This window comes from Microchirus variegatus (genome assembly GCF_963457635.1).
Source record: "Microchirus variegatus genome assembly, chromosome: 17".
In the NCBI taxonomy this organism is placed as follows: Eukaryota; Metazoa; Chordata; class Actinopteri; order Pleuronectiformes; family Soleidae; genus Microchirus; species Microchirus variegatus.
The window spans coordinates 21,765,814-21,787,671 of record NC_139818.1 but is presented as its reverse complement, the minus strand read 5'-3'; the positions used below and the strand labels follow the sequence as shown (position 1 = coordinate 21,787,671).

The 21,858-nt window shown below is 44.3% G+C and overlaps 1 protein-coding gene across 1 annotated transcript in view; it reads right to left on the bottom strand.

Annotated features, from left to right (window-relative positions):
- The window catches only part of cacna1g (calcium channel, voltage-dependent, T type, alpha 1G subunit), a gene marked incomplete at both ends in the record, with an annotated part of 267,406 nt that extends 251,933 nt beyond the window's left edge, over positions 1–15,473 (bottom strand). The window contains one exon of the mRNA XM_083903756.1: positions 15,139–15,473. Within this exon, the coding sequence (XP_083759882.1) occupies positions 15,139–15,473 (335 nt within the window). The remainder of the gene's footprint in view (positions 1–15,138) is intronic.
- Positions 15,474–21,858: the final 6,385 nt, after the last annotated feature.

Sequence of the window (21,858 nt, the reverse complement as noted above, 5' to 3'; positions counted from 1 at the left end):
AAATTCTTAGATTATAGTCAGAATTCTGAAAAATAAAGTTAAAATTCCTGGATTAAAGAAAAAGTCACAATACTGCGTTTAAAGTCAGAATTCTAGAAAAAAAAGTTAAAATTCCTGGATTAAAGAAAAAGTCAGAATTGTGAGTTTAAAGTCAGAATTCTAGAAAAAAGCCAAAATTCCTAGATTAAAGCAAAAGTCAGAATTCAGTGTTTAAAGTCAGAATTCTAGAAAAAAAAGAAAAAAAGTCAAAATACCTAGATTAAAGAAAAAAAGTCAAATTTCTGAGATTAAAGAAAAAGTGGCCAAGTAATTAATCGCAATTTAGACGTACGTGAGAGAGTTTTATCGAGGCTCTGGCTGTTGGGAGACGAGTCGTAGACATGTGTGAGCTGAAGATAAACAAGGCGACGGAGGGTCCCCACACACACACACACACACACACACACACACGCACACACACAGAATCAAGCAGAGAGGCCAATGGACATATCATGACTCTTATATAAGCTTCCCACCCCCAGAGGTATTTATATCCCTCGTTTGTTATCTATAATAAGACATCTTCTGCTTTTTTCTCCCTCTGTCTACAGACTCCTCGGCCGTGCTGCGGGAAAATCCTGATTAGTGTTCTGATGACTTGACAGAGAGCGATCGCGACACTAGAACAGAGAGGGAGAAAGAGGAGGAGGTGGCACAGGGGGGGGTAAAGTGTGTCTGAATTATTGACAATAGTGGAAATTCCACAGTGGGCTGATATGAAGAGTGTGTGTGTGTGTGTGTATGCGTGCGTATGTGTGTGTGTCGGTGTTGAGATAAGGTTAGTGGTCAGGTCTGGTGTGTGTCAACGCCACCTGAGGCCCTTACCCCCCACCCTCCACCCTCCACCCTCCTCCCTCCACTACTGTGCTGGTCAACAACTTATCAATGTGTTGATTATTTTTGGTCAAATGGAGCAAAGAAGCCAGAACATATTCACATTTAAGAAGCTGAAAAATCACAAAGCTTGTGTTAATTGTAAAAGAAAACTTTTTAAAAGTATTCAAAATAGTTGACAATTAATTTAGTCATCCAATAATCCTTATATCGCAATAACAGTTGCAAGAATATATCAATAACAACTAAGAAAATCACTATATTCCATAGCGTGATAATGTATTTTACTCACTGAGGCACTGAATCCATACGTTAATATTCTTGACAGTGGATTGGAGTTGTAGTTCAGCCTCCAACCACTAGTTGGCAGCAGAGTTTCAGCCGTTTAACTCTCTCCACCTCTAACGTTACGTTATTTTAAGTAAAAAATATTTAAATAATGAAATATCGTTCATTGCGATGTTTTTGTTTTTAACGTATTTATCTCACGTAGCATCTCGCGCATCATAAAGTGCGTCATAGCAACTTGTACGATTTGTCGCAATTAAGAAAAAATATATACTTAATATCAAGTTATGATGAGTTATTTTTTTCTGGTTTTTGCATCATAAATACATTTATATTGTGAACTATGTATGATTCTATATCAAAACAAATCATTTTATTTTGACTATCATCATAATTATTCTTATTTTCAATGTCTTTTTCAATTCACTGCCTTACTGTGGGCTTGGCTTTTCATGCCTCGGCGGCAAATAACGGGTAAAGATAACGCGATTCAGGTGCACAATGAAACTGTAAAGCCCTTCTGTTGCGACGGCGCTCAAGTCCCCAACAATACTCTAATGAGGGAAAAGCTGGCAGGGAAAACGCTGGACTCGCTCCGATATAAACTTACAGCCTTCTCGGGGAAACACAGCACACGAGACGAGACGAGGCGGATTTAGAAAAAAAAAAAGGCCTCACCTCGTCGTTTCCCATCGCGAAACAACCAAAGCGTGTATGTGTACAGACTCCGAAGCGGATCTCTATTTACAGTGTTCCTACGTCTCGCTAGGTGAAACAAATATGCTGGGTTGTTTTTTTTAGCACTTTAGAAATCCAAACAAACACAGACGCAGTTTCCAGTTACAGCAACTGAAGAGATATTTGTATAAAAATGATCATCTATGTCGTTTTCGGGTCAATCAGTTGATCATTTACTTTGATCGGTTCCTCTTAAAATGTCGAACTGTATTTACCGATCAAAGCAAACTAACCGAACCTTCGAATGTCTCGTTTTTGTCCGCGCGTTTAAAGATGTTCTATTTCCTGTTATAGAGAAGCAATTGAACCAGAAAACGTTTACATACAAGAAGAAGAAATCCCCCCCCAAAAAAACAGATTATGAAAGGAGTTGGTGGGTTAGTCATCAACACCTACGGAAACTCTCACACGAGGTAGAAAGGTTGCACAACTGAGGGCCGAGTCATAAAATCAGGGGTTGGTCTAAAGGGCCCAACTAAGACATCAGATAATAACCAGTGTTATTTGCCTGAAGGGCCATTTTCAGATATCAGGAGTGAATAATATAACGGTATATGATTGAGGGGCCCTATTGAGATATTAGGATGGTAGTCGAGGCCAAGGAGAAGAGGTGGGTCTTTAAAAGTGATTTAAAATGTTCAATGGTGGCAGGCAGATTAAATTTCCAGTAACCCGCTCCAATGGCCCGATCGCTAAAGGGTTTTTAGTTGGTAAAATTTGGCTGGGGGGGTTATTAGACCTCAGAGCTCGGGATGGAGCGTGAAGACAAAGTAGTAGCGGCGCAGAAGCTTGGGCTTTTAGGGCCCCATGAGACCGGGAAGGCCCATTTCAGTAATCCATCCTTGACACTTCGACCTTTCTGGCTCTTACAGCTCAGCTGCCGCCGAACGAACCGCCCGGTCGACCAATAAATCCTCGAGTCGACCTCCAAACCCCCCACCAGTGCAACTCTACAGCAACCAGCTAATCAAGAACACCACAACCAGAGACTCTACACAAATCAATCGCCCATCAAAAACTGACTAACGAGTCAAAACGCAGAGCAGAAAACACAACAACGAAGCGACCGAACACCCCAAACAGTTGTCACGACAATTTACCAGTCACTCAAGCATCCGTCCCACACAACACAACACAACATCCGACACTCAATCACGCTCATCAATCAATCAACACCCCAAAAAACTCACGACGAGTCCTCGACCGAGCCACAAACAAGCCGACAGACTCTCAAAAACCACCAACCGAAGCCATCATCCAACCACGAGATTAACTGCAGATGACAGTTGGGTTGCTGCTGCTGCTGTTGTTGCTGCTGTTGTTGTTGTTGTTGTTGTTTTTGAATAAATCTTAATCACGATGAGCTGCGTTCATCGTTCTGACGCAGCAGTGATTAACTGCGGGGGTTGATCTGCTCTAATTGTTCCCCGTTTTACGAATAATTGATAGAAAAATCAGTGACAACTTTGCCTAGTGGAGATAAACGCACACAGAGAGAGAGAAGAACTGCAACTTGAGACGAATACTAAAACTATGAATGACTGAGACACACACACACACACACAATGAAGTAATTTTCAGATGAGTTCTTGAAGACAGTAAAAAGAAGTCGACGCTCCTTCCCTCCCTCCCTCTTCATTAGACACTGCTCTTGTTCTCTCCCTCCTTCTCCCTTCTAGTCTTTTGGGAACTTAGCATGTGTTTGGATTCTGGATTCGCATTCACATTTGTAAAACTCGGCCACCGAGACTCGACACACACATGTCCGACAAGAAAAATGCACCGTGACGCCACGGAATTTCGACTTGGACAAAACAAAAAACGGAAAACACAGACCGAGACGCGGCCTCCACAAAATATGCAGTTTAAAGCTCTGGATGCACACAAATAAACACACATTAGGTATTGATCACCATGTCTGACCAACCTAAGGTTCACGGAATTTCCGTGACCATCAAAACCGTCACTGTGTTTCTAACAACTATGTGTGATGTGCATGTGATTCCAATACCATCTGAAATATCTCCTTAAAACAAGAACTCGTACAAGTAACTGGTAAAAGGTCACTAAACGCACCAAAATGTCCAAGATATTCAAACCTATTTCTAACTTTTACCCCCCCCCCCCATCTCTTGCAGCTTGCCACTTGGAACAGGGATATATTATTTCCTGGAGAAGGTACAACATCATCATAAAAGCTGTTAACTTACATCGTGGAGTATTTTTTTTTTGAAGTATAGCATCAGAAAATGTCTTCAATGTCTGGGGAAAACCAAGTTGTAATTGGAACCCGACAACCAAAAAAAACCTGAACATAGGATTCCAAGATGGCTGTCACTCAAAATAGCAATAGCAAAAACACTCTGCTAATTGAACTTCTCTGTTATTTGTTTCACTTAACGTTGCTACGCTCTATACCGCGTATAGAGCGCTATCGACGTGTTGCTAACACTGGCTAGCCCGTCAACCACAGTTGACTTCCGATGCAAATGGAACGCAACACAAATGTGTTCATGGTGTAGTACGAGGGACTGCTAACAGGTTTTGTTGTTGTTGTTAGCATAGCTAAACAACTTGCTAACCACTCTCTAGTTACCTTAATTGATCATTCTGGGAAATATCTCTTAAACCTTCTTCTGAAAGGTTCCTGTTTGAAGAACTCGAGAGTGGTAAAGTGGTAAAATAACCGGCCCGGATGGTCCTTTCCTTTGGGGTACCAGAGTAAAATGGTACTTTCCGGGTGTAGCTAGACCAGCTCTACCTATGACAGTCGACAGAAAAACCTCACTCCCTTCCGACCGAGAACGTATTGTTCTCAGTCAAAATACAAGCTCCAAACAGTACGTTAATGTACAACACTGAGCTGTACCATGATGGAAACACGGCTTTAGGTCTTAACCCCATCTATCCCAACAAGTTTAGAGACGTGTGAACGTGTAAAATGGAAGGGTAGCGCTAACTGCTGACGGCGAAATGGGATTAGGCCTGAAGTGAAGTGCCAAACACCTGGTGCGGGGGGGAAACGACGTGATGCAAACGCTTTAATGAGCTATACAGTAGGTTAAAAATGTAGCAATCAGCAAGAGAGAAGAAGAATGAGCAGGAAAAGAAAACACTCTTTGTGTTCGGTCTGTTTGCAGTTTAACAGCTTGAACAAAGCTCCTCATTAGGACCAGACCTCATACCGAGTCTTCTACTCACACCTCGCTGCAGCCTGAGCTCGGCCTCACTTCGCTCCGCGCTCTCCTGCCGTCGTCTCCTGATTGTCAGAGCTGTTATTCATCAATAATTGGCACTTTCGGCGGCGCCGGTGGCTGAATCGCTGCGTTTTCTCATGCGCGCTGTGTAGTGTGTCGGGAGTTTGTCTTCGCCAGTAAACTTATCTGTCACCGTTGTCAGGGAATCAGCAGTTTTTTTTTTGGTTTGCGTTCAAACGACATTTATTCCCCGAGAAGAACTTTCACTTTCAGACTTCCAGCGCCTGCGAAGAGAGTGTGTTGAACAGATGTCGGTCAGGTTTTTGAGGCACGCAACACAGTAGGGCTGCACGACATGGGCAACAAAAACATCGCTGCAAATTGTTCGGATAAATATTGCAACTGATGTTTGGACCGGGACGCGATAAACAACTCACTCGGTTTTCCTTCAGCCGGAGCCAAGAGTAAAAGTCCAGTGACTAACGGTGATAAATCAAAATCAACTAGCATTAAAATCCCGAACGTAACAAAGAGTTTTCTCGCACAAACTCACACCCACGGACGCCTACAGTCGGGCGCCGAACGCATCCGTGTTCTCATTAGAGCCGTTTGGTTGGCAGTTATCCACGTTTTCATTCCGTCTCTTCCTTGAAAGGAAAAGTGAGACCAAAGGGTCTCGTTCTCCGTCTGCCCAGTCTCTCAACGCCTCAACATTCAGCTCGGCTGAAAGGTGCCACGGGACGCGTTTGGTCGGACCGCTGTCCCTCGTGGCGTCCCTAACTTTATTTCCATCGTTCCCTAAATTGCACAAAACGCATTTTTGCTCATTCTCCCCCGGGAACGTACCTCAGCATTTTGTCAGGGTTATTTTCTAGGCTTCTCAATGTCTGCGTATTTCGTCTGAGATGGATTAAGTTGTTGTTGATGTGCACTACCGTTCAAAAGTTTGGGGTCACAGAAATACACTCCATACCAGCGGGTGTCAAACTCATTTTCACTGAGGGCCACATTAGCATAATTGTTACCCTCAAAGGGCCAGAATGTAACCGTCATACAGAATAAATGCAACTAAATATAATGTAAAATAAAGGTAACTACTCAGAAAAATATTGCTAAATAACTTTCTGTATTTACTACTTCACTCGTCGCATGATGCACAATGATACTATTATATATCTATACCACGTATAGAGCGCTATCGACGTGTTGCTAACACTGGCTAGCCCGTCAACCACAGTTGACTTCCGATGCAAATGGAACGCAACACAAATGTGTTCATGGTATAGTACAAGGGACTGCTAACAGGTTTTGTTGTTGTTGTTAGCATAGCTAAACAACTTGCTAACCACTCTCTAGTTACCTTACACTGTGATCTAGTGGCGGGATGCCGTCACTTTGCGGGTCACGCAATCGCCATGCATTGTGGGAAATGTAGTTTATGGTCAACGCACGCCTTAAAGTATCATAGACCTATTTTAACACAGATTTCTAAGACCAATTAATCACTCACGGGCCACATAAAATCACGTGGCGGACCACATCTGGCCCCCGGGCCTTGAGTTTGACACATGTGCTCTATACATCGTTAATGTGGTAAACAACTATTCTAGCTGCAAACGTCTGGTTTTTAATGGAATATGCACATAGGTGTATAGAGGCCCATTTCCAGTGTTCTAATGGTACATTGTGTTTGCTAATCGCGTTAGAAGGCTATTGGATGATTAGAAAAGCCTTGAAAACCCTTGTGCAATGATGCTAGCACAGCTAATAACTGTTTTTATTTGGAATAAAAATCATTATTTCTAATCTTGTCAATGTCTTGACTAGATTTTCTATTCATTTTGCAACTCTTTTGGGGAATAAAAGTGTGACTTTTAATGGAAAAACTTGTATAGGTGACCCCAAACTTTTGAACGGTAGCGTACGTCACCAAAGGGATGAAACGACAGAGCAAAAAAATAGCATCCCGACACGAGTCCATTGCCCCGTGTGAAGTCACATCGGCTGTGCCAGTCGCACTACTTGTGCACATTTTGTTTCATGTGCATGAAAACAAGGGGGGTAACCATAGCAACCGTCAGGGAAGGGGTCAAGTTCACGAGCAAATCGGTGCTCGGTACGAACGACATTGTTCAATCAAGGAACAACCCCTGGTTTTGAGTGGCACCGGCTGATTCATCAAATATGTGGGGTTTTTTAACATGAAAAACACGTTTTTTGCCTGAGGAAATCCAAGATTAGCATACTTTATATTTACCAATAAAATTTGAACATGGTCGTACGTGCAGTTCTGAACACACACACACACACACACACTACAGAAGCTCAGGCCCTGTGGCCATGTGCTTTACATTCAAAGTACATCAAATGCACAGCGAGACGAATGAATCGCAGACTTAAAAAAAAAAAAAAAAAAAAAAAAATCCCACACACGCACAAACATACTAAAAAAAAAAAAAAAGGCCTCGCACGACTCGATGACAGAATTCTTCATCAAGCGTAATCTGTCATCGTGTCAGTCTCACAGCGAGTTAAAGACGACACGCGGACGACTCGGAGGGAAGACGCGCAACGTGCACGCCTCTGACACAAAGTTCTGACGGAAAGTTCTGTTAGAATACGCGACGAAGACGACACTGGAAAAAAGTCTTGAAATTCTCCGAGGAGCTCAGGAGACAGTGGGGGGAGCTGGAGGAAAATATGAAAGTTAAAGACGTCGGGGGGCGGGAAGATCGAGGCCCTACTTTTTCACCTCGTAAAAAATGCTCTCTGAAAAATCCCGCACGGCATCTTCAACAGCGCCCTGACTTATTTTTCTTTTTTTTATTATTATTATTATTTCATCTCTTACCCTTTTTGCTGCTACCGGGTTTTGGAAAGCTGTCAGAGACGACACGCAAGCGAACGCCACTGCTCGCGAAAGTAACTTTTCTACCACTTTATCCTCCACGTGAGGGTCACTGAGGAGCTAGTACCACCTGACAGACGGCAGAAGGCGGGGTCGCCATTTTCGGTGTCTAGTTAAAAGGGGACATATGATGCAAAAATCAACTTTTTAAATGTCACATAGAGTGGTCCTGGTGCACATTTATGTGAGTTATGGAGGTCTACTTACATATATTAAGTTGTTTTTATGGTCAAAATCCTCCTAGTTGATGTAAACGAGCCGATTGAAATCTGTCCTTTTCCGAAGCGCTTGTCAGTCGCGCTATTTCAGCCATAAATCTCGCCCGAGAAGACAGAGTGTGTTGTGATTGGCCAGCCAGCGTAGAGCCTTCCCACCTGTGTTGTGATTGGCCAGGTATCTGGAAGTGACGTAATCTATCACGTCAGCTCTCAGAAGCGCAGCGCCCCCCTCTGGAACGGTGGATGCACTGCTCCTCATTATCAAAACATTGTTTTAACAGTGTTTAAAAATAGCTTCTTCACGACTCCCCGCCGCAGTCCCTTTATGACTTTAAACCGGAGTCAGACCCAGAGTCAGAAGACACTGTTGCTCGTGAAACACCTCCACAACGGACGTTATTCTTCTTCTGCGGTTCAATGTACGCAACCGGATGTGCCCGGACTACCGCCCGGAGCAGGACGATCGGTTGTTCAGGAGAACCGATGTTTACATAACTATAACTAACGGGATTTTCAGTGATCTCGTTGAGCCCCGAGATTACAATAAAACACAACGTTCTCAGCAATGGCTGAACTGTTTGTTTCGAACCGTCAGGGCTTCATAAACAAGGTAATGACGCAGATACACACCAAAAAAAACAGCGATAATAGGAACTTCCGGTCTAGTTCCGCTTTAATCAATTTAATACTTATATTTGGGACTCTATTTGAGGCCCTATGAGTCATGTTTTTGTGGTCCGCCTCAGTCTAAGTACGGGAGATAAAAACACGCAATGTTGACTTGCGGGCTCTCGCTACGTCACAATGCGACATTTGTGGAATTCTCGTCTCACAGAGCTCCGTTTTTGTCCCTTAAAAAACGCGAGAGTGCAGGCGAGGGCAATAGCATCCGGAAGAGCGGATGTCTGCGAAGTGTTCTGTTCTTGGCTGCACAGTGCAGCACAGAGTTCTACACAAACTTCCAGCCTCAGAGGATTTACATTGTATAAATGACGATAACGTGCCGGCTAGAGTCGGGAATAATGTCGGCTTTTTTTTCCCGAATGCTAACCTGCCGTTAGCTGCCGGAGCCTCAGTGACGCCGACCGTAGTTTCCTGTGTCCCATTTGCATATTTAAAGAGACAGGCGCTCTAAAGCGAGCGTACCGAACAGGGCTGTTTTGTGCAGGGTGACTGAACTGCTGTGGTGCTTCATCCTTAAGGTATTTTGACCACAGACCATGTTCATTAGGACATCAGGGAGCTAGGTTAACTTAGGGTATAGGGTATAATATGAGTCCTTTAACCTCTGCATGTTTTTGGACAGTGGGGGGGAACCATGCTCGGGTGTGACCGCGCCTTTTTTCGCCCCAATGTTAGCTGACATTGTGGAGGATAAAGTGGTGGAAGATGGATGGAAGGATGGACGGCAGGAACATGCAAACTCTCCTCAATCGAACCAGAATCCAAACTAGTGGCCTCTACTGCACACCCATGTTAGCCACGTCTAGCTCCAGGAGGAAAGAGAAGCTAAGAAGGAGGAGGAGGAGGAGGAGGAGGAGGAGGAGGAGGACGGGGTAAACAGGCAACAGAGAGAGAGGAAAAATGTTCTGCTGATTAAGTAAGTGCTCACTTCAGCTTCCATTATTTGAAAGGCGCGTCACAAACAACGAGCAACAAATGCAAAAGCCGCCCGGGCCTTTTATTTTGTTGAAAAGCAAAACCAGTAGCAGCATATTTCACCAAAATCCTTCTTCTCTCTCCCAGGAGGAAAAAAGTGCTTTTTGACGGCCGCCCAATTCGGTGTGTTTTCAACGTGATGACAAACACCTACAGCCATGGCCAGGTGTCCTCCCTCCCTCCCTCCCTCCCTCCCTCCCTCTCTGGACCATGTAATCCTCTACTTAAATCAGAGCGAGCGGAGGATAGAGAGCACTGGACCACTTCCCAAACTCTCCTCCTCCTCCTCCTCCATCTTGGCACCAAACCCCACTCCCCACCAGGGAGGAGACACCTACAGGATTTGTGTGTGTGTGTTTGTGCCGTTTATATACACACAAACAATCTCTCACAATCAGACGCTGTTTCTGCAGGAATCATTAGCAAAAACCAAACAAAAAAAAACAACAGCAGTGGGGGAATTTTCACGCAAAAAAGGCAACGTGCCGGGGCAGAACATCACTCGGGGCGAACATCCCAGGGGTCTTCAATTATACCCTAAATACCTCAGCAAGTATCCAGGGGTCCTAATTACTTCAGACTGTTGGCGATGGCTGCGGGCCGCTCCGAGGCCGAGGGCTCTCCGAGCATGTGCCTGTTCAGAAACAGAGTCTCTGGCCTCGAGTTTTCTCCTCGCAGCAGACGGAGGAGGCAGCCTCCGAGCGTCAGAGAGTCGGCGGTGCTGCTGCTGCTGCTGCTGCTGCTGCTGCTGCTGCTGTGGTTGTATTAATAGCAGGAGAAAGAAAGAAAAGCGAGCAGAGAGACGTGGTGTCGAGAGGCAGCAGCAGCAGCAGCAGCAGCAGCAGCAGCAGAGCGAAGGCCATGGATCACGAGAGGACGAGTTACAGGTATAGCTAAACATACACCAGGTCACTTGGATACGCAAAAAGCGTCGGCGTACGCACAAACGCATCGATCCGCGCTCACGTCATAAACCATTTACAGAAGCACTGACCTTTTCCCCCCCCCGAATCGCTGCAGATAAACACGAGGAAGCAAACAAGCGGACGTCTAAACATGACGCTCCGCACACAGTCTCCGGCGAGACGCGGAAAACAAACACAACTTTTTAGATCAGATTACCCCGACAGAGTCTTCTTCTACGCTTTTAAATCCAGGTGCTGGGGGAAAAAAACTCTCGTCGCGGACATCCACGTCCAACAAATAATCAACTTTTGCAGAAATGTAGCATCTTTAATGCAAACTAGCGTCCGTGGTGCAACCTCGCCTAGCTTTTCCCTTCGAATGTGGTCTCTGTTCCGTCCGTGATGTAGTTTTCACAACGTGCTTCGGTGACGCAAGGCTAGCATTCAAAAATGCTGCCGAGGACAAATTTTGCATTGTGCATTGTGCAGGTGGGGGTGGGGGGGGGGGGGGGGGGGGGGGATAAAATAGGTCATGTACGGGAACAAGAAAGTACAGTGGAACCTTTACGGAGCAAAAGGGATAAAGAAATTACAGAAGATAAAATGATAAAGCAGTGGATTCCACAACGTTCGGACGCCGCTTCTTTGCTCGCAAGATTATTACTAAAGATGCTAACTCCAAACTCCTTTTAGCTTATTATTTTGTGTGCGTAAATATCGCACGCCACACGTTTTGTGACGTTCACTGACTTCAATTCATGTGGATGTTAGTGAGCAAAACTGCAGTAATTTCAATAAAGGCAACATTTAACTACACTTTTCAGGTTGCCTGTAATCTGTGATCGGTTTGGGAGCAGCGAGGCTAACTTTAGCAACATCCGAACCATGCTAATCCCACTTATCTGTAAATAATAAGACAAGATAAGTTCAGATGAGCTAAATTAAGATTAGCTGAAATAAGATAAAATAAAATGAGATAAGATTAGCGAGGCTAACTTCTGAACCATGCTAATCCCACGTATCTGTAAGTAATAAGACAAGATAAGTTAAGATAAGATAAAATGAGATAAGATTAGTGAGGCTAACTTTGGCAACTTCTGAACTATGCTAATCCCCTTACTGCGAGTAATAAGACAAGATAAATTTAGATAAGATAAGATGAGATAAGTTAAATTAAGCTAAAATGAGATAAGATTAGCGAGGCTAATTTTAGCAACTTTTGAACCATGCTAATCCCACTTATCTGTAAGTAATAAGATAAGATAAGACGAGATAAAATGAGATGAGAAAAGATAAGATAAGATAAAATTAGATAAGATTAGCGAGGCTAACTTTGGCAACTTCTAAAATATGCTAATCCCCTTACTGTAAGTAATAAGACAAGATATGTTGAGATAAGATAAGTTAAGTTAAGATAAAATGAGATAAGATTAGCGAGGCTAACTTTGGCAACTTCTGAAATGTGCTAATGCCCTTACTGTAAGTAATAAGACAAGACAAGTTAAGATAAAATGAGATAAATTTAGCTCAGATGAAATAAGAAAAAATGAGATAAGATTAGCGAGGCTAACTTTAGCAACTTCTGAACCATGCTAATCCCACTTACTGTCAAGTAAAACGAGAAGAGATAAGATAAGATAATACTTGATAAGATGAGATAGAGCCAACTGAGTAAAAGTCAAACCACATCCAGTTGTGGATCCAAGTGAGTGTTAGTTTCAGATTCCCTGACTCGGGGGAAACCAGTTGGACACCAACTGAATCAAAGCCCAACACGGCTCCCTGAGGAGCCACATGTGGCTCCCGCTGCTCGAGAAAGGCTCTATTTGTAAGACCTTTTAAAACTGTGACATTTACAGACATGTAAATTCAGCCGCTGATCGATGCGAGACTGGGACTAAAAGATAAAGAAGGGGAGGGGGGAGGAAGGAGGAAGAGGAGGAGGAGGAGGATGTGGGAGCGAAGAGCAACATCACGGACGATTACGGAGGGGGTGAAAAGGGAGCGGGGAAGATAATTGACGTTTCAATTAAAAAACGGTGACAAAGGCGAGAGCGTTAGCGGTGATCTAAAAGGCAGAGGAAGGGATGGATGGATGGATGGATGGATGGATGGATGGATGGAGGGAGAGAGGAAACGGAGGATGTCAGAACGAGCAAAGAAAACCAAACAAAAGGCTGCATGTCATGGATCCACAGACCAGAGAGAGAAGAGAAGAAACTCCAGTCTCCAGAGAGGTGAATCAGTGCAGGTCTGTTCACTTATGAATCAATAACACACAATAACACGCTTCAGTGGCAGGAATGATTCAATAAGACTCCGAGACTTGAACAGACTCGTCCTCCTCCTCCTCCTCCTCCTCCTCCTCCTCCTCCTCTTCCTCCTCCTCCTCCCAAAGTAAAGGCCGAGCACTCGGTGAACCACTCCAGGTGTGTATCAATAAACTAATGATCACACACACACACAGACTCTCACTGTCGGGCTGCGTCGCGCGAGGTTGATGGATTTTCATCGCTCGCATTGTCGTTATGAGTAATTGATCGGAAGCAGGAACACACACACACACACACACACAGGAATCAGAGCGTGACGTGGGAACGACGAGGTCCAACAAACAAACAAACCTTACGCAAGAACTGTTCCCCAAAATGCGGTTCAGACGGATCACAGAAACGTCATCTGCCATTATTGAAATCACATTTTTCAGCATTAAAGCATTAAAGCTCTAGTCCGTAACTCCTCTCGGCCCAAACTACTGCTCCTCAGGTGAGTCTGCAGAGTGTTCTTTAGATCCAAACTGTCTCTTTCAGCATTTTTTTGTCATTAAACCTTTATTTAACCAGGTAGAAACCATTGAGATCAAAGTATCTTCACCAAGGGTGAGTCCTAAATATTAGCTTATATTAGCAGACAGCTTACAAACAATAACAAGTTATCTTTCAAGATTTGTTCCACCTACTGTAGCTCATGTTTTCAGAGAACCGGGGCTAGTTCCACACCTACAAATATCGCCTCTATGTGTTGTGTGGCGTAAGATGTATCGCTCTGTGTCTCCACAGACACGAAAAAACAAAACTCGGAGAGCGTTGCTAATAAAAATGCTTTGAATGTAGAGGACGTGTATTTTTACGTACTGCAGCTTTAAACACACCGACATACATCTGTTTACCTCTGCAATTTAACTCAACATTTCTTAAAGGTCCAACATGCAATATACTTTAGGGCTAATATTTGTTTAGCATTTAGCATAACCTATGCATCAGGTTACTTATATGTTCAGGACGAGAAGAAAAGCTAGTTTCAAATCATTTTGGAGGTTTGTAAAGCTTTTCGTCGAAGTAGTACTGTAAATTTTGGGGGGGGGGGGGTGGTTGCTTCCAGTGGGAATACTTCCTGCTTTTATATAGCAGTCATTGGTGCAATTGGTGGCGCGTGGACCAAAACTGGCCCAGCCAGCATCAATATCTGGCCCACGGGCAGATGATCGAACAAATCTGATCTTTATTTGCTTATCTTCACAAAAAAAGTTCAGCGCTTTTATTCTGAAATGCGTTCCTAAACTAATATCCTAATAAAAACACTGCTGTTGTCATGGAGACAGCCAGGTTTGGGGAGCACATGTCCGTAAAACAACTACTTTTTGTTGTTGGACTCAAAGAAGAAGCCGTAACTCCTAAAATTGAAACGATGCACGGTTAATATCGACAGAACAAGTATGTCTCTCACACTCATCTGTCTTCAGAACAAGCTCATTACATTTTTGTTTGTGTCTGAAGACGAAAACACAATTTTTTCTCATTGTATCGCTGCCTTCAAGCAGAACTCGTGAAATCACAATCAATCGCGACATCTTCAGGAGGACAATCCTGAACTCCAGAGCTTCCAAGAACAACTTACAAGTGAACAGGTGGAGAATTTGACTCAATGTCAAACTCAAACGACAGCATTTTTTAAATACGGGGACGAAGAGTTGCAAAAAGGACGGACTTTCTACCAAAAACAGAGACTCAACACGTTACTACTCTACTGATGTGCAGAACACTGTCCTGAAATGAGTCTAAATAGGTACGAGAAGACGAGAAGTGATGGCAAACGCCTCAAAACTTCCTTTTCTTCAATTATTGTCGTAAAACTTGTTGACTGGATTCACACAGGTTTATAAGAAGAACAATCAAACACACTTAAATCTAATGTGCTCACTCAAAAACCCCACGAGGTCAACTGGAAAAAGCTGCAAAACAGGTGTTTTCTTACCTGCCACAGGTGAGTGCCGGCGCATGCGCGCTCCTTCCTTCCATCCTATCTCGTGCGTTGGGTTTCAAATTATTATTTTTTTTCTAAAAAAAGGATATGGGTTGCAAACCATCTTGAGACACCAGCTCCGAGGCCGCGTGGTCTGTTTCAGGTAGAAGAAGACCACGGGGGCCAGCGTGGGGTAAGGCAGCGCGTCCCCGCCGCTCGCAGACGCGTCCTCCCCGCCTATGGAGACCCTGTCGTGCGCCGGGGGCACCGGAGGCACCGGGGACGCCGGCTCCACGGCGACCTCACCGCTCTCCCCGCCGCTGCCGCCGATCCCGACCCCGGAGAGGTCGTTGAGCCGGATGAAAGTCCTCGGCAGAGAGGAGCGACCCTCCGAGCCCCGGGCGTCGGAGCCCTCGGAGAGATTTCCCCCATCCTCGGCCATCATTCACCTCCTGCAGGAGCGAGGGGAGGGAAGGGAGGGCAAATACGCATATGATCAGATGGCACAGTGAATAACGCACTGAAAAGCGCAAGTGTCAGCAGCAGACTGTGCACATTAGAGCCGCAAAGACTTCGGAATTCGGAAAATAGGAGCATTTAAATCAGCTTATTTTTTCATATTTCACTTTTATGTCACAATTAAATCAAAATAACGCAGTGCATGTTGGTTTATTTTAGAAGAAAATGCACTTTGTTGATTTTAAAATCAAATATTTGATACAAACAGGTTATATAATGGCTTTAGATGGAATCTGTGCGCAAACAAAAACAATAAGCACCTCCAATAAAAATGAATCATCTTTAACAAATGCACTGCCAAAAAAAAACACCCCCTCTTTCTTTCTGCAGCAACTCAATCATCTCCAAACTTGAGCAGCATCATCCATCAGCAGTGGCACTTTATTTGTTTACTGCATGAGCTTCTTCTCTTTTTTTTCTCTTTTTTTTACCTGTAATGGATTCTGAAAATGTGCCCAAAGCGCGCTCAGTCATCGCATGATCAGCTTGCGTCGTGGCTGTAAAAGTCCACAGCAACCGTGAAGAAGGGAAGGGAAGGGAAAGCAACACCCAGTTGGTGGTGAGGAGGAGAAGAGGAGGAGAAGAAGAAGAGGATGAAGGTCTTGGATGGAGTTGGAGGTTTTTTATTTTATTTTATGTGGTGCGTCTTGACTGAGAGAGACCCCCGCTCGTTTCCAGGTTGTGCCTTCGACGCGCAGACACGGTGCGCCAAAGCCCCCGGTCTCCTCTCCAGGAACCTCAGCTACTGCTACTTCATCATCATCATCATCATCATCATCATCATCATCCACTGTGAGAAAGAATCAGAAAAAAAAGAACAGCAAGATGTTCACTTTCGGTGTTTTTGTTAATACGCAAACTTCTTGGCGATCCTCCTCCTCCTCCTGCGCAGAGCTGATGGAAAAAACCGCAACAACCAAAAAAAAAAAAAAAAAACAGAGAGAGAGAGAAAGAAAACGATTCGTTTCCCCGCGTTTTTCTTCCTCCAAAATTAAAAATCCACTACTTTTCCTTGCATCCACAGGCGGTTTCAAGTACACAAGTATCCCGCATCAGGGTCGTTAAAGATCCACGGAGATGCTGCTGCTGCTGCTGCTGCGCATCCTGTCGCTGGCACCCCAAAAAAAAAAAGACGCAGGCTTCGCTATTCTCTAACACCACAGCGTGAATCCAAGCTCCATTGTTGCGCATATACGGACCCAGTCGTGCGCTCCTGCTCTCGCTCTCGTCTCCTCCAGACTGTGTTCGGTCTGGGTTCCGTCCATCAGCGGAGAAGCTCTCTCACAGCTGGACACGGGGAGGGGAGGGGAAGGGAGGGGGGGGGCGATCCTAACTTCTCGCGTCCCCCCCGCCCAAGGAGCGCACGCTCTGCGCCAATGGGCGCGCGTCCTGGCGGCGGAGCGCGCTCCCTCATTGGCCGCCGAGCGACGCGTCAGTGCGAGCGGCGCCGAGGAGGGAGAGAGAGAGAGAGAGAGAGGGAGAGAGAGGGAGAGAGGGAGCGGGGGGGGTCTAAACAGCTGGAATCTTATTGTCAAACTGTGAGCCAATGGAAAGCGAGGGAGTGGTGGCATCCAGCAAAGTCGCCACGTGATTGGTCCAAAGCTTTATTATAGGGAATTTGTGAGAAGGAGGGGGGGAAAAGTTACCACATGGTGCAATGTGACTCCAACCGGCTGAGGATAAACCTGAGAAGCACAGTAAATAAAATAAGACTAAACAAACAAAACATGATCAGTTTATACCTAAAAAATCTCATTTTAAACTTAGTCATGTGTAACTTTCAGTGTTGGAATGTAACAAAAATACTTTACTTGTGTATTTCAAGCTACTTTTACTCCACTGTGTTTCCTCTAACTCCCTCTTGTTATTCGTTACTACCAAATAAAACCAGAAGAAGAAGAGTTGGTATTATGGTCTGTATTTATATGGAGATTTTCTGGACCTGATGAGCTGCTTTACACGACAGTTTTCACCTGCAACATGGGGTTAAGGGTCTTGCTCAACTAGCAGAGCCGGGAATTGAACCCACAACCTTCCAGTTTAAAGACTTTTGATACAAAAAGTTTACAAAAAGTGATTTTTACTTCTACCAAAATATGAACAAATGGCTTCTTGCCCCGCCCACCCCTGTGCTGCTGCTGCTGCTACTGTATAGTCACACAAGCGCTCCCTCAGTCAGGTCTGATAGTCTTGCCTCACAGAGCCTGTTTCCTAATGAAGGGCTCGCTAGACTAGAGGCAGAACAATAACATCAGAGCCGGGAATTGAACCCACAACCTTCCAGTTGAGACTTTTGATGGGCAGTAAATGTCATATACTTTAAGGCTTTTACAAAAAGTGATTTTAACTTCTACCAAAATATGAACAAATGGCTTCTTGCCCCACCCACCCCTGTGCTGCTGTTGTTGTATATTCACACGAGCGCTCCCTCAGTCAGGTCTGATAGTCTTGCCTCACAGAGCCTGTTTCCCAATGAAGGACTCGCTAGACTAGAGGCAGAACAATAACATAAAAAAATGCAGCCAAATCTACGTACTGCAGCTTTAAACAGACTATATGTTTGTGTTTATAAAAAAAAAAAAGTAACCAGAAAGCAGAAACATTAAAATCGGCAATAATAAGGTTTCATATTCACTAAATATGGGGCTAAATTGTGCCGTTTTCTGGGAGCACATTTCATTTAGTACAGTCGTAAAAAAATCAATTGATGCTAAAAAGAAAATATGTTTTTCGAAGAAACAACAATGAGATTTTTATTTTCTCTTCTATAAACTGCCAGATTTGGGGAACCTGCAGTGGCATGAGTGTTGGTGGCCACTAGGGGAAGATGTTTCCTCAGGCCATCTGTCCTAATAACACACACATACACACACACACACATACACACACACAGGTTTGAGCATCTATCTTTGTTGGGACACCGTTCATTTACGCAGCCTAAACTAAACATTATCCTTAATTATAACCATTAACAGGTGATGTTTGGTTCACATCTTAATCCTAACTTTTAACTAGAGCTTTAACAAATGAGCTTCTGCCTCATTAGGACCAGGCGTTTGGTTCCTATGAGGACAAAAAGTCAACAGCTGAATCAGTGAGGAGCGAGATACAGCCAGAGGCAAAGCAACTAGTTTGACTTTGCTGCCTCTGCATCTGCACACTGCTCTGTCTGCATCGCAGCAAATGTTCTTTGTATTCGTTACAGTGATATGATCATTGATCCAAGAGCAGGAGGAAATCAATGAGGAGCTCCATTCTCCGTTTAATGGCATCTGTTGCAGCAGCAGCAGCAGCAAATATTAATCACACACACACACACACACACAACACTGTTTACACGCAAGCTGATGATCACTAATGTGCACACATGACCTAAAAGTAAGACCTGCATGGTAACAGCGCAGAGGGAAAGTGAGCGCACGACTCTGACCTTAATTGGACTGATTGCTTTATTGTTGGCTCTAAAAACAAGGTTCCCATCAAGATATATTGATTAAACGGCGCGTTTACCTGTGAGGCAGGAACCAGGCGCCGCTCTGAATACACAACACAAAAAGGTAGAGAGCGCAATTAAGACCTGCAACAACAGAGCTCACTGACATCCAACCAAAACCCTGTCTCCACCAAGCACAGTTCAGCTTGTTCCAGTACAGATTAAACCCTCATTTTATCTTGGACTTGTGTTAAGTCTTTGACGATCTCTACCCAGACTTAGTCCCCAACACTCCAGGTCTTGGTTAAACTCAGGTCTTGTTGTTTGTCTCAATCTTGACTCGGTCTTAATATCCAAATAATCCAAGCCTTGGTTAAACTCCGGTCTTCGTCTTTGTCTCGATCTTGATTCGGTCTCAGTCCCTATAACTCTGATCTTGGTCTCGACTCGGCCTCACTCTCTGCATAATCCAGGTCTAGGTTAAACTCTGGTCTTGGTCTTGATTTCCACTTGGTCTCAGTCCCTACAAGTCCAGGTCTGGGTTAAACTCTAGACTTGGTCTCGACTCAGCCTCAGTCCCTAAAACTGTGATCTTGGTCTCTGCCTCGATCTTGACTCAGCTTCGATCTCTGAATAATCTAGATCTGGGTGGAACTCTGGTCTTGGTCTATGTCTTGATTTCTACTTGGACTTAGTCCCTAAAAGTCCATGTCTGGGTTAAACTCTAGTCTCGGTCTGTCTTGATCTTGACTCAGTTGGGATCTCTGAATAATCCAGACTTGGGTTGAACTCTGGTCTTGGTCTTTGTCTTGATTTTCACTTGGCCTCAGTCCCTACAGGTCCAGGTCTGGGTTAAACTCTAGTCTTGGTCTTTGTCTTGATTTACACTTGGTCTTAGTCCATAAAAGTCCACGTCTGGGTTAAACTCTGGTCTTGGTCTTTGTCTTGATCTTGACTTCGTCTCAGTTCCTAAAAGTTCAGCTCTGGATTAAACTGTGGTCTTGATCTTGACTCGGTCTCAATCTCCAAATAATCTAGGTCTGGGATGAACTCTAGTCTTGGTCGTTGTCTTGATTTCAACTTGGTCTTAGTCCCTAAAAGTCCAGGTCTGGGTAAAAACTCTGGTCTTGGTGTTTGTCTTGCTCTTGACTCAGTCTCAATCTCTGAATAATGCAGGTCTAGGTTAAGCTCCGGTCTTGGTCTTGATTTCCACTTGGTCTCAGTCCCTAAAAGTCCAGCTCTAGGTTTAAACTGTGGTCTTGATCTTGGACTTTGTCTTGATCTTGACTCGGTCTCAATCTCTAAATAATCCAGGTCTGGGTTAAACTCTGGTCTTTGTCTTTGTCTTGATCTCAATTCCTTAAAAGTCCAGGTCTGGCCAAAACTCTGGTCTTGGTCTTGATTTAGTCAGAGTCTCAGGTAAGCTCTTGTCTTGCGAGTGCGGTCATGACGCGGACCCTGACCTTTTTTTGCGACGTATCAGCACGATAATGTCCATAAAAGTTGTTTAAAAACAACATAAAGGAGCTCACAGACTCTAAGACAGACTGAACAATCTCAAAGCTGATATGCCTGAGAAGGTTCTCAGTCATCCAGCTCATTGTATCTCCAAGAGCGTAGAAAACTGGACTTGTTTGTAGAAGAACAAGTTCACTTCTCATCTTGGACACTTGTGAAGAAACGAATACCCCCCCCCCCCTCCCCACGCCTTCAGATGAGAGGCGAAAACATCGCCAAGAGAAGTCAAACAAGTCCAATCACCTATGTTTACACTCTCAAAAGACCCGAGACTCCCATTGGTCTCCGTCACGCAAACATTTGCTCCAAAACACCGTGAGAAATAATATGACGACGACGCGATGAGTGAAAAACCGCCCTCGCGCCCGTCTGAGGAATCCGTCTGCGCTGTAGCTGTGACTGTGCGTCTTAAAAAACAAGACAGACTCGCATTGCTGGACAAAGCTGCCGGACAGAACACGGATGGCAACCAGATGCACGAGACGACCGCCTCTATTCTCACTTTTCTATTTTTCTATTTAACGATAAATGGGAGGAGGGGGGGGGAAAAAAAAAAACCCAGCATGTCAGTTTATTTTACCTCACATGCGATCCAGACAAATACAGTAATACAATGCACCGGGGGGGTGACTCATGGCAGTGTTGTGTCCGTGTGTGTGTGTGTGTGTGTGTGGGCGTGTTATGGGATGCCTGAAGATGGTCAACAACAATATCAGTCGTTTAAAAACCCCCCCCCCAAAAAAAATCACTCCTAATTGAAATATGTTCAACACAAGACTCCAGACTATACAACAGTCCCACTATAGCCCACCTAAAAAAAAAAAAAAACACGTGATTTCAGCAATACCCCGATTCACATGTTGGTAACCTTGGTTACAGAGCAGAGCAGCTCGGGAAAAAAAAAAAAGGAACATTTTCAACACTTCATAAATTATATGCCTGTAATGACATGGAGGCAAAAAAAAAAAAGATGGAGCGAGAAATGGAGATTAGGAGATGCACAATAAAAAATAAAGGAGGGGAATTAAAGATATTAAGACGGGAGGCGGAGGACGAAACAGAGAGACGGGGATGACCGTAGAAGGAGATGATGCAGCAAAAGGAGAGGGAGAGAAGATGTCTGAGGTAGACACCGAGGACGATAAAGAAAAGCGATGGAAGGAGGAGACATCGAAATAAAAACAAAGGATAGGAAGAAGAAGATGGAGAAGCAGAAAGATTAGGAACAGAAACAGAGTAAGTTTAAGATGAAGTAAATGGATCCTTGATAAGTCAGATAGTTGGATTGCCTCCATCTTTTCCTAAAACTGCAAAAGAAGTTGCCTTTTCAACACAACAACGCCGACACAGAGCTGAGGAA